At 32.9% G+C, this 14142-nt stretch overlaps 1 protein-coding gene across 1 annotated transcript in view; it reads right to left on the reverse strand.

Annotated features, from left to right (window-relative positions):
- The window catches only part of LOC135141916 (uncharacterized), a 265878-nt gene that overhangs the window by 10408 nt on the left and 241328 nt on the right, over positions 1 to 14142 (reverse strand). The window contains exons 6-7 of the mRNA XM_064073505.1: positions 13746 to 13914; positions 10804 to 10940 (exon numbers count right to left, since the gene is read on the reverse strand). Coding sequence (XP_063929575.1) covers positions 10804 to 10940; positions 13746 to 13914 — 306 coding nt within the window. The remainder of the gene's footprint in view (positions 1 to 10803; positions 10941 to 13745; positions 13915 to 14142) is intronic.

The following is a 14142-nucleotide window of genomic DNA, read 5'->3' on the forward strand; positions in this document are numbered from 1 at the left end:
AGCGGCACACAGACCCGCCATTTTTGTATCTAGGAGCTATGAAACTGAGTTAGACGCTTATCAAAAACAAACGTTTTCAGCTGTGAATTCGGATTCAGTTGTGTTGTAGAGCCCTGAATGTTACCCTCTGTTCTTCGTTATTCGCAACCATATACATATGTATAAATCATTACCAGCTGTTTACAAGTTAGTTATTTCGCGTACAAATGGACAGTGGCTGCAGGCTTTAAACTGTAGTGTTTGGTGGGGTTGGAAAAAACCCTCCCGGTTCTAGGTGAGTATAAATAGATATACAGTGGAACTGACAATGTATTAAATATAGTCATTACAAATAAATTTTGTTTTTATTATCAAGTTAATTATGAAGATTCTTAGCACAATTTCGCGATGACGTCATCAGATTTCTGCGGGGATGTGGAAATTTTGGTTGGTGTTTTATAAGGAATCGACAGAGTTAGTTTAAGTGTTGAGAGGTTGCAGGGTAAAAGTTTAGAAGTTTTAACATGGCGGGGAAATCGCAGAATAACAAATACACTTACGTGCGTGCCTTTCACGCTTCCGCCTTTGCTTTTTTATCGCCTGGAGTAAGTTAATCATTATTTTGTCTTCGTTATCTCGAGAATAATAAGCCCACTTAAACATACCTTTAGCTCTCGTCAAAAATAATAAATTTAATATCTTTCGCTTCCGCTTTTATTTAACATCACTGCATTTCCCCTGTTTCTTTGAAAGTTATTTGAAGTTCTTTGCGGCGCGTAGAGTTCATTAATCACCGTATCTATGAAACTAATGTGGTAAGTCTCATTTCGGTGTTCGCGTTATCAATCATAATCAGTTCTGAGATTTTTATATGGCTACTCATAAAATTTTCACGGTCCACTGATTGTGAAATGCCGTCTTAGCCTTGAATATATGGCATCGAACGGCTAACGTTGCGAACAATTCCTAGACTTCCTTCCTGGACGTTGTGCTATCTAACAGCCTACCATTGAAATACCGACTAATAGCACGTAATCATACGGTCAAATGGCTACGCGTTTGTTATGCAGATAAAGCAAACAATAAATTGCTTTAATCAAATGAGACATTGCGATGTGTTGTATATATTTAGTCCTTCCTCTATTGTTGCGGAACGTATGCCGTTATGCGCACAGGTCAGTACTAAAACATTTATTTTAGACAATACCCGGAAATGAGACTTACATGAAAGATTAATGAGTTGGGATGCAGGCGATCAATTTGTTCCAACGAGTGAAGCGTCATTATCTTCAATGGTAAGAAGTCCGGTTAGATTTAAAAATCGACGCATACAACCACCAAGCTAAAAAAATCGATCGATGGAACCTAAGTCTCGAGAAACTTTATTCCTGTTAAAAAACTTCAAGGAACGCCTTGCTAATAATCGTAAATTAATAATTAAGTTCGCGTCAAGATTGTAGCTATAATTTTTTGTTTATGAGGATAAGTACTGCGCCTTTCTAAAGCTATAAATAGGTTTTTACTATGATTGTTATTACCGCTTTAAGACACTTTCGAGTTTTTCATTTAACTTTCCTGTTGGTTAATTTAATGACGTCACCTTAAAGTTTTGCATAGTAAATGCTATTTCAGTTTTAGGAAATAATATATTCCTGTAGTTGTGGTTTATGAATCTGAGCGAGTGAGAAACAAGGTGGACAAACGTTTGCCGTCACGTTGAAAAAGTTGAAGATTAATATTCGGCAAGGGAAATACAAGTCCATGAAATTCGGGACTTAATAATTGAAATTAATATTTCTGTTTCTGTTTTGTACATTTGTCTGAAATGTGATTTTAATGTAAGTTGATTGAGAACTCAGTGTTACGCGAATTTGGGACAGCAAGTCGCGAATTGATAAAAATTGACGGTTAAGGCTAATTTATAGAATTTGAAAGTCTTAAGAAACTGAATTTTTCTTAATGAAGTTTAAGACGGTATTGGCAAGGTAAGTACTTTGTAATTAACTTCGTGCTTACCGCTGTTGGACGAAATTTTGTTAATAGTCGTATCACGCTTTCCATTCTGTATTATTATGAATGAAAGTGTAGAAGTTGGATTGACGGGCACAGGTAAGCTCCCAGAAATGAATCTCCGGAAGAGACGTCGGTGATAAGGAATCCTCGGTTGATGATTGAAGCAATCAGTAAAATGTTTGTACGAAGGTACCTAGTGATCATTCGAAATGTGTGTTATCTTTGTGGGTCGAAGTAATGGCTGGAAGCAGAACACACATGATTCGCCGCACATTAAGCGATCAATGAAGCCACGGCAAAGCTTTAGGACCACGTCTTAGCCACATTCGCGGTCTCTTTGATTTATCCGTACGACAAAAGTTCAGGTCTTGCTCCATACGCAGACAGCTTTATTAGAGGTTATCCGCAAAATCGCTCGAATTGTTCGATAAAGAAAATGGCGCGCAAAGCCATTAAATAAAAGCCGATAGTTGCACCTCTTGTTTGCGGCGTTGCCAGACGTTAATCTTTGCCAAAACCTGCACGCTTCCAATCGTGGCTAAAATGTTGACCGATAGGTTGGAAATTTATTGCACCTTAAACCCAGACGGGCGATACACCGGACCGACAGCTCCGCTAGACGAGGGTGCATGAATTTTAATAATTCACCGTCCGAGCCGGAAAAACCAACTTAGATAAAATGGTACTTGCAAATTAAACCTGGCTCCGACATCGCCGATTTTCCCGCAAATCAAATCACTCTTCCGTCCTAACTTAAATCCTCCGTCGTGCCGACTGTCATTTTTCAGCTGAAACTTCAAGACTTGAGCCAGAACAAGCGACTAGGCTGATTTATATAAAAAATCACTGTGCGTTGCTGACATTTGCTTATTCACCTACAAGCTAGAAGCCAACTACGAAATGTTACTGAACACCGTAATGAGGAATTTGTAACGTAGGTCGGGTTTAAGACGCGCCAGCAGCATGATTCGCGGTTTACAAAAAATATTAGGACCGTGGCTTTTGCAGGTTTTCGGTCTGTAGTGAAATTCCAGCTTGTATCGATTTTGGCAAATTATGTTTCTAAAAATGTTGCGTCTATTTGCAGGCGTTATCAATGCATTCATAATTTTGGAGCAATTGTTTGAACGACCACCCGATTTCTTCGCACTCCGCACCAGACCAAAAAAATACACAAATTAACAGAGTCTAATTTAGACCAACTTTTACTTCCTGAACGTAAGGTAAAGCTAAAAAATGGTCACCCGTTTCCGTCTGTCTACCTGTCGTCGGTATCAATTTTTATTAGACACATAATTTCCGAAACCACTGGACCGATTGTTGTCAAAATTTGTATTAATGTTAGAAATATGGTAAAACGCTAACCAAAATCTTGCTAATCATCCCTACCACCAATGGCAAATTTGTTTTTAATTTTATGAAATAAAATACTCCTGGACTTGCCGTGTATGAATTCGTGTTGAGTTTTCACCCTTGACAGCCAGATTTTTGGAAAAAAAAATCAAAATTGTATAACAACATTTAACTTAACTCTGAAGTATGACAAATCGTTAATCAAAATTTATCTGTTTATCTCCTTTCCAAAAATTGCTGACGTCGTCTCAAAATTTTAATTAATACATAAATAAAAATATTGATAATTCTTCATTTTTTAACTTTACTTTTTTCAATTTCTTACTTCTCGACTTCCAAATGTTTGAATTTTTCGATATTACAATTTTTCATTTTTCACTTTCCCAATTTTTCGTTTCCTAAATTTTTCAAGTTCTCGATTGTTATTTTTCATTTTCCCAATTTTTCAAATTTCATTTTCTCGATTTTATATCGCAATTTTTCGTTTTTTCAGTTTCTTTAATGCCTCAATTTTTTTCGATTTTATCATTTTTGTTTATTTATTTCTTCAAATTTTCAATTTTGTTTTTTCTTTTGGATTTCCACCTATCCAATTTTCCGATTTCTTTAATTTTCAATATTTCGATTTTACAAGACATATTTAATGTATTTTATTTTTTCTATTTTGCACTTTTTCGATTATTAAGTTTCTCAATTTTTAATCTTCCGATTTTGGATTTTTCGTTTGAGTTCTTCAAGTTCTTGATTTCGAGTTTTCCTTTTAAACTTTTTCGTTTTTTCATTTTTCATTTTACAATTTTGCAATTTTTGAAAGTTTTGAAAGTTGAAAAATCTGAAGAATTGAACAAATTAAAAGATGGAAATTCGAAAAATTGAAATAACTGAAGAAACAAAAATCTAGAAATCTAAAAATTGAAAAAATTTATGAGTCAAAAACTGGAAGGAAAGAAAAAGGAATCGAATCGAAAAATTGAAAAACCCAAAAAGTGTTAAATCGAAAAATTATGAAACTGTCAAAGTTTTTAAGTGGAAAAACTAACATTGCAAGATCCAAAAATTTAGATATTAGATCGAGGATTTGAAAACTTAAAAGTTGAAAAACTGAAGAATCGAATAAACGAAAAAGCTTTAAAATCAAATAATTGAAAAATTGAAAAATTTTAAACTCAAAAATTGAAAAACTGAAATATTTTAAAAATTATTATTATTATCATTGCAAATTTAAAATGAAAACTAGAAAAATTGCAAATTAAAAAATGAAGAAACGAAAAATAAAAATATAAAAGTCGAAAAATCGAACAATTGAAAACCGAAAAACTGCAAATCGAAAAATTAAAAATCCTAAAATTGAAAAATTGAAGACATAAAAAATTGAAAACTCATCGTGAATTTGCAAATCAAAAAATTGCAAAATCTAAAAATTGAAACATCCAAAATTTGGAAAATCGAAAACTAAAAAAATTAAAAATAAAATCTGGAAGAGTTAGATATTATAGAATTGAAGAAAGAAATAAATTATTGTTGAAACATTCCAAAATGAAAAAAATTGAATTGGATAAACAAAAAATTATAAAACTGAGAGTGAAAAATCGAAGTGTAAAAATAAAAAAATGTAAAACTGAAACGAAAAATTTCGAATCAAAAATTTGAAGAAATGAAAAATTAAAGAAGCAAAAAACTGAAAAATTAAAAATCGAAAACTCGAAATTTTAAACAGAAAAATTGCAAAATTTAAAAATTGAAGAAACAAAAATATAAAAATTTGAAAAATTGAAGAAACAGGAAACTGAAAAAATTGAAATTGATAAAATAAAACATTATAAAAAATCGAAAAAATAAAAGGAAATGAAAACCTAAACGAAAAATGGAAAATCGAAAAATTGAAAAATTAAAAATGAAAACTCGAGAAACTCAAATCAAAATTTAAAAGTTAGAAAATTGTAAAACTGAAAAAATTGCAAATCGAAGAATTGAAAAATCCTAAAATTGAAAATTTCACATTAAAAAAAGAAAAATTATAAAATCAGCACATAGAAAAACCGAATCAAAAATTGCAAATTGAAAAATTGAAAACTCATGGTGAAATTACAAAATCCAATAATTGAAACATTCAAAATTAGGAAAATCAAAAACTGAAAAATTTTAAAAAGAAAACTCGAAGAGTTACATATTATAAAATTGAAGAAAAAAAATATGATTGGAACATTCCAAATCGAAAAAACTGAAATTGAAAAAACCAAAATTATAAAATTGGAACAGTAAAAAATAGAAGTGTAAAAAAAATTAGGAAAAAACCGAAACGAAAAATTGCAAATCGAAAATTTGAAGAAATGAGAAATTAAATAAATGAAAAACTGGAAAATTAAAACTCGAAAAGTCTGTAAACTGAAAAATTGCAAAATTTAAAAATTGGAGAAACAAAAAAATTAAAAATTCAAAAACTGCAGTTGGAAAAATTGAAAAAACGAGAAACAGAAGAAATTGAAACTGAAAAAACAAGAAATTATAAAAAATCGAATAATTGAAAAAATAAAAGAAAATGAAAACCCAAACGGAAATTGAAACATTAAAAACGAAAACTCGAGAAAACTCAAACGAAAATTTAAAAGTTGGAAAACTGTAAAACGGAAAAATTGAAAATCGAAAAATTGAAATATCCTAAAATTAAAAACCTTCACAATGAAAAAAGAAAAATTATGAATTCAGAACATCGAAAAACTGAAAAATTGAAGAAATAACGAAAAAAGAAAACTGAAAAGAAAAATTACAAATTGAAAAATTGAAGACATGAAAAATTGATGATTTAAAAAATGAAAACTCATTATAAAATTGGAAATCGAAAAATTGCAAAATCTAAAAACTGAAAAATCCAAAATTTCGAAAATTGAAAAACTAAAAATTTAGAAATGAAAACTCGAGTTACAATATTATAAAATTGAAGAAAGAAAAAAAATATTATTGAAACATTCCAAATCGAAGTGTATAAATAAAGGAGATAAAAAAACCCAAGCGAAAAGTTGCAAATTGAAAATTTGAACAAATGAAAAATCAAAAATCAAAAACTCGCGAAATTTTAAATTGAAAAATTGTAAAGGTTAAATATTAAAAAAAAAAACAAAACAAATTAAAAACTGAAAAATTGCAATTGGAAAAATTAATAAATGAGAAAGTGAAAAAATTGAAAATGAAAGAACAAAACATTATAAAAATCGAATAATTGAAAAAATAAAAGAAAATGAAAACCGAAACGATAAAGTGCAAATCGAAAAATTGAGAAATTGAAAATGAAAACTGGAGAAACTCAAATCGATAGTTAAAAGTTAGAAAATTATAACACTGAAAAATCCTAAAATTGAAATTTTGGTTTTATAATTTTCCAACTTCACATTGAAAAAGGAAAAATTATAAAACCAAGGCACTGGAAATAACTGAAAAATTGAAGAACTAACGAAAATAAAGAACCTAAACGAAAAATTGAAAACTCATCGTGAAATTGCAAATCGAAAAATTGCACAATCTACATCCAAAATTTGGAAAATCGAAAAACTGAAGAATTTAAAAATGAAAACTCAAAGAGTTACATACTATTAAATTGAAGAAAGAAAAAAAAATTATTGAAACATTCCAAATCGAAAACATTGAAATTGAAAAAACAAAAAATTATAAAATTGAAACAGTGAAAAATCGAAGTAAAGAATAAAATTTTATAGCAAATAGTATAACAAAAAAAACACGATTAGGGTTTTTTTTACTTTTTTCATTAGACTATTCTAGATTCTATTATTAGTTTCCAGTCGCACTCGACAGAAGAACATAAGTAGCCCCGCCCACCCACCCTGCCTCCTTTTCAGTGATTGATTTTATCCAGTCTGAATGAAATGTATGATCTTATACATAACAAAAGTAAAATTAGTCCTTAGAATTAGAAGACGGGGGGAGGTAGTACTTACTAAGATACGGCTGATTTTGGCAAGTCAAATACCTTCCAAAAAAACAGAGGGTGGGTGGGCGGGGCTAATAGTTGATAAGATAAAACTGATTTTGGCACTTTTGACATTTTCGACTATTTTTCTAACTAGAAGAGGTCAGGTCACGGTAAAGAAAATAAAAAACCGAAACCAAAAATTGCAAATCGAAAATTTGAAGAAATGAAAAATTAAAGAAATGAAAAACTGAAACATTAAAAATTGAAAACTCGCGAAATTTTAAACTGAAAATTTGCAAAATCGCAAATCGAAAAATTGATGAAACGAGAAATTGAAAAAATTAAAACTGAGAAACAAAAAAATATAAAAATGGAATAATCGAAAAAATAAAGAACAAAAAATTGCAAATCGAAAAATTGAAAAATTCAAGAGTTGGAAAATTGAAACTGCAAAAAATCGAAGAACTATATATTAGAATTAATAAAACTAACGTTTTTTGATTGGAAAATACGTTGTTAACAACTGGGGGCGGGGAAGTGAATAATTGTGGAGGAGTTTTTTTTATCGCAGGAAAAAGTTGCTTATTTGATAAGATATTTGGGACGAAGAGTGACATTAATTGAATTGTCTTAAGCCTAAGGTGCTGTAAAAAAGCAGAAATATTATTTATCGCTAATTCGCAGTCCGCGGTGAAGTATTCAGAGGGCCATTAATATGCAATATAACTTTATGAAGAAATATGCATCGTCGCCAGCAGTTACTCGAGGCTATAAATTATAAAATAACATCGAAACCATAAAGCCGCATTTACAGATAATACTGGGTTTATAATTTAGACATATTTGTAGGAGTTTTTTTAATAAATTGGACGAAAATAAGCAGATTAGGTTAAGAAGTCGTTTGGTATGATCGCCTTAAGTAGTTGCACATTTAACGATTTCATTATACTAATATCAAGTTAATTTAATTATCTGGATGAAATTAATGGAACTTCTCAAGTGCTTAATTACTATTATGAGTATAAATTATGAAAATAGATTTATCGGGGTGCAACAAAAGGGTTACGAAGTTCTTTTTCTGCTATTCTATTTATTCGATGACAAAACTTGAAACTCTGGCGGAGATCCAGGTTTTCAATTAAATAATGGGGTTACACTCGGGTAGATTGTTCTAGAACGTAGGTTAGAAGGTATGAATACAACGGTCATTTAAACTAGCACCGCTCTTTTGTATATCTGTCTAACCGACATAACGCCTATTTATATTTCTGAGCCCAAAGAAAATGTTTTGTCGTGTCTAAAGTGAACCAAAGCGAATTTAACCTACGCAATAACATGAAATAGTTTTACCAAAATTTACATGTTTATTAAACGTCTCGAGTACGAAAACGTCATGACATGTGTCAGTTTATGCGTTTATGTTTATTCTAATTTAATTTCGTTTCCATCTAGAGCTGCGTTAAAATGAATTTGCGACTGAACTAAAAGTCGCATGGCTCTAATTTTATTAATCTCTGATTTATGGCTGTAGCAATTTTAGCATAATTCAGTATTAGTGTCACCACCAAAATATATTAAAGCTTTAACCGGTTCCGTACGTCCATTAATATGAAATACCGTGAAAAAATTTAATATACCTTCTTACTCAAGAACAAGATATACTTTGTATTCGTGGGAGTGGAGTAGGGGTTTCGGATAGAACTGTAATAAACCGACCCCATGAGGCAAATTTGAGATTTAAAATACCGTGGAGATCTGTTCCTTTGAATAACAACCACGAGAGGTTCAAGTAAAGATAGAGAATCAGGGTTCGCGCTGATATAAGATTGTTTTTATATTTTGTTTATACATGGTTGGGGTTGATGGATTTTATTATTTTCGACTAAGCGGAGGCGGCCGGATGACAGGTGAAGACACTCACGCCTAAGAGAATCAAAATATGGGTACCTTCAAGGTCACGCCATCTCGACGACAGAGGGCGCTCCCTAATCCGACAGACAAGACTGAATAGTGTGGAAGTGGTTTACGTCACACCAGACAACTGCACCCTGTATAAAGTTTGTATCAATAGATAGTTGCAACGACCAAGCGGACTTCACTATTTATTAATCGATAACCCGTTCTGTCAAAGGACGGCGTGTGCCTTATTAAACCACCCTGAAAGATAATGCTTAACCATATTGTTGTAATACACGCCAGGAATTTTTTTGTCTACATTTTGTCTTTGTTGTTGGAGGTTTTTGGTATTATAGTCCACTTTCGTCCTCCGCACACAATATTATGAATTCATACACCTTTGGGGTTCCATTGTTCTATTTGACGTGAAAACTGCATGAACGGGGACACATTAATTAATTTCGCTATTATTTATTGAGAGCACAGAATAATTTCTAGAATAACAGAACGAAATACCACGGCATGCATGTCAATATTGTTTCGTGTAATTAAAATTCGTTAATCTGTTAGGTTTCAACTACATTATTGTTGTTGCGGATTAGGGAGTACGCAACAATCACTCTGTTACGAGTTATATTCATCAGCGTTCATCAATATTGTAGTCAATGTATAATCCGTTTGAAGGGTGACGTATGTTGTTATATAATAATAGCCATTCAACACCGAGCCGGGTTTTGTACTCTGATACAAGTTTTCACACGTCGTGTCACCTATCTTACAAAGATAGCATAATCTAATTAAAAGATACACATTTCTCATTTATAACCTGTATCTGCGCTTTATGAATCCGCCTTGATTTTTGGAAACAGAAATTTGAAATGTTTTTGGATATGCGCGCGTTCCTTTCAGTTCCGAAACGTGAATAATTTAGTGTCAGAAAATCTCGTTAATATCTTCTCATAAATGGTTATTGTTCGAAGTGTTACGCTTTATGAAGTACTAACACAATAGACGTTATTATTATTATTTTCGGGAGACTGATTTCCGCTTGAGACAGCTGCTGAAAACTTTATACAAACATTTTTCAATTTATTGATAGAACGTCTTGGTAGAGCGATCAGGAAGATTGAGACAGTGAGGTAACAATGGTGGATGCGCCGGGCGAAACTAATATCGTGCGAAACAAAAACGAGCTGGTGCCGTAGGTGTTAAGAGTTTGATTCGAAGTATATTTTACTTTAAAGTAGGTTTAGTTCAACGACTAAAGCAGCAAAGTTTCGAGATAAATCGATTAGAAATTAATTCTTTAAAGAGCTCCTACAATATTTTTTATTAACTGGCGCCGGCTCGGTATAATTTTTCGGGCCAGGCCAATGAAAATGGAATAGGAGTATAAATAAAAAGTTTTCGTCGAGTTTGGTAGCAGCATAAGCTGAAATGATTCGAAGTTTGTTCAAAGTTAATTGATTTTCATTTATCTTTGTTGAAATTTGAAATCTTTAAAGAATCGTCCTTCACTTATTTGATTCGGTGTGTTCGAATTGGTGACCGTGCTTTTACTGTGGCCAAGCTAGTACATTATTCTCCAAAGTTAAGATTAATGGTGAGATTTGGCAGATTTTAGTGCAATAACTTACCGTTAAGAACGTGTACAGCTACGGTCGCAAATGCCAGGGCTCCCACGGCGCACGTGTAGTTCCCCGAATGGCGCGTTTCAAGAGGTCCCACCGTCAAAGTTGAAATAGCCGAATCCGTCGTCGTAGATAGGTTAGAACTGAAAAAACACTATCATTACTATCAACCACAACAAAATTCATCCGGCTCGAAGGACCAATTGTTTGCAGCTGCATAATTACATGATTATGAAACCAAAAGAGTCAGAAATAATTTATGCATTTTCTGTTTTATCGATTGTTCGCTTTCTCTGACACGTCCCACATTTTCAATTATTACTTGAAGTAAAGACACAATATGTTACCAACGCGGCGTCGTAAACGTGCTCGTTCAAGCACGATGTTCTCCTTCCACATTAACACGCGCGTGTCAAATCGACGAAAAACCATTTTTAAAAAATTGCTACCGTCCGACTAATTTTTAGCTACCTAATCTATTCCTGCTTCTTTCGGAGCTTCGCTTTTATATAGATACTTATTTTTTAAAAGACCTTACTCCTGGGAAATCAATTACTTCTGCACCAAATAAAACACCACATCTAACAACACGGGTACATAAATAATATCAACCGAGTTGTGAATGTGTCTGCGATGTGCAACTTTTGTTATGAATATTTAAGTCGTTTGCAGTACACCAAACATTATTCTTATGGGTCTACCGAAAGCTAATAACGTTTATCAGTCATGTTACTGCCAAAACGCTTTTACTGCTTGTTTAAAATGCGTAAACTTTTTAATAGTTCTATTAGTAGTTTATGAAACCGATACGGTTGATTAAACTTTAAAATTTTGGGTGCCACGGGGATAATAATGTGCTACGTAACGTTTGAACAAAGAAAAACGAAGGAAAATGTGACACAAACTTTAAACATAGTTGCAGCACAGCACATTGTCCTCACATATAATGTCGCGGTAATGAAAGTAAAATAAATCTCTTGATAAAGGCGTAAAATCTCTCATGTTTGTCGTAAAATATTTCTTTATTATAGTTTTAATGTGTTAAAACAGTTGATATAGAGATATAGCACGCAACGATCAAACATTTTGTAATATAACCCAGCGTTATACGAACTCGCCTTAAAATTGGTGTCATATTTCCACCAACGGGCCATCAATTTTTTGCTATAATATTATCAATTATAACGTAATTTCATTTCCATAATTCCAGCAAAATTAGGTCGGCTATTTCAGAGATAATCAATATCACAATGCTGCGAATTGTAAGAAAATCGCAACAGACAGACAACAGACGGATGGAAGCGGAAACGGGTGTTTAAAATTTTTGACAAGTTTTGTTTTGAGGTTATAACGGTGTTATTAGGAAACTTTGATATAAGCCAAGAAATGGTTCTCAAATATTGTCGTTAAAATATGCTCTCATTGGATCCGCCGCGGTAGGACGTAATTTTGCTGTATAAACACACACGGAGTGACAAAGGCAATTATTTAGGTTTGATAATTGAAGAAAAACATGTAATTATCAGTATAAATGAACATGTTTTTGTAACAATAGGCGGCAAATGTTTGTAAATATTATGTAAATGTGACTATGTTTATACTGTAATCCACTTGTTTACACAGACGTACATTGACGGTCTGCACACATACATGTTAAAGAAAATTTACCAATTGAGCGGTTTTTGATAACTTTGAAAAACAATTAATGTCGTTTTAATTCGTTGCATGTTTCAGACAGACAATTTTTATTTTCCGGTTCTTCCTCTTTATTTGCTCATACATTCCTTGTATTGATTATTATAATGCACACATTCTGAATAGATAATTGACATCACAAATTATCTTCGCATTAGATTATTCATCAATTCATCATACATTATCATACATTTCCATAAATTTTTGCTCACGTAGGGTCCAAATTTAAACCGAAATTTTCTAGAGTAGCCAAACTAAGTGATTTAGATCTGCGTATTGTGCGATGGGTATTAAAAGTTGTGAGTAAAGTTTGTGGCAATATCGAGTTCCCAAAGTGGGATGTTGCCTTTTGTTATATTGCAAACTGATGTTCAATCCACTTAGACAAGTGATTTTAGTTGAATGAGAAGGGTTAATTTTATTTGAAATTTTCTCGTTTTACGAATAATTAGTTACTATACAGGGTAGTGCGTGTACATGTTCGACATTGTGATCTTGGAGATTGTAAAGAAAGGACGTAGATTAAATTGAGAAAACTTGCCCGGTTATGTATTGATCAATAGTGGCTTGCCTTTGTACCTAAATCCAAATAACTCGACTCACTTTAATGCGTGTTCCTTTTGTGTACTTCCCCTGTTGTTGATGCTGCATTTGTCGAGCACGTAATAGAGTTAGCGGAGAGGTAACAAGTGGGCGAGTTTTTTTGACGAGTGTTGTAATTTTTGCAACTGTTATATGATCTTGTCACAAGTTTCAAATAGGCTTCTCATACTGTTGGTAAAAACGTGTAAGCGTAAAAATAAATAGTTTCGTTGACGGTTCGTCGCTACCGCTTACGGTTTCGAGTGAGAAAAGCTGCGTTGTTTTCGAGAGGCAAGTTAAAATGGTATCAAAATTGATAAAACACGTATAAAGAGATTAGTTAAGTTAATGATGAGGGACAAAAACCAACATTTTTTTAATCCGTTTTTCCGGACTCAATTATGTATTCAGGGCTTAGGTTGACACTGAATAAAATGAATTGTTTGTGGTCCGTCAGAGTACGTTTTGTTTGACGTGTTGCAATTCGTCAAATCTCTCGTGAGTTTTTTCGGAGAGCGCGTTATTTGTTAGGTTTTTTCTTAACCTACATTAGCAGATGTGTCCGTCGAATATTCCGGGTCTGTAAATGAAGTAACTTAATCCCCCGGAGCATCAAGGAAAGCGTGGAGTAGAGGACAAAGGGTGTCTGTGTGGTGAAGGTACTTACTCACCTGATACCCTTAGAGAGCGTGCGGTCTCCGTGTCTCCAGGTGATAGGGGGGTTGTCAGAGCCCCCTCCTACTTGTGCCGCCAGACATGTCAACTCGAGGGCGCTGCCTGCTTTGTAATAGCGCTCAGTCACCTCTCGGCCAGATTCGTCCACTATTCGTAATTCCGGAGCTACAAATAGAATATATTCATTAATCCCTATGCCCTATTTCACCCACACTCATAGAATTTTAATACTCCGGGCTTGATTTTACTGCCCGCTAAGGAGAATGTCTTCGCCCAACCCTTGGACGTGATTGCATAACTAAACTGAATTCCACACTAATGCCTAAGTCGATTTACCACAAAAGCAACCGCCACTTCCAATGTCTACACAAATAATAATATGCAGACTAAACA

This window comes from Zophobas morio, unplaced genomic scaffold, assembly GCF_036711695.1.
Source record: "Zophobas morio isolate AGI-343-1 ecotype UQ-CSIRO unplaced genomic scaffold, CSIRO_AGI_Zmor_V1 ptg000044l, whole genome shotgun sequence".
Classification (NCBI taxonomy): domain Eukaryota; kingdom Metazoa; phylum Arthropoda; class Insecta; order Coleoptera; family Tenebrionidae; genus Zophobas; species Zophobas morio.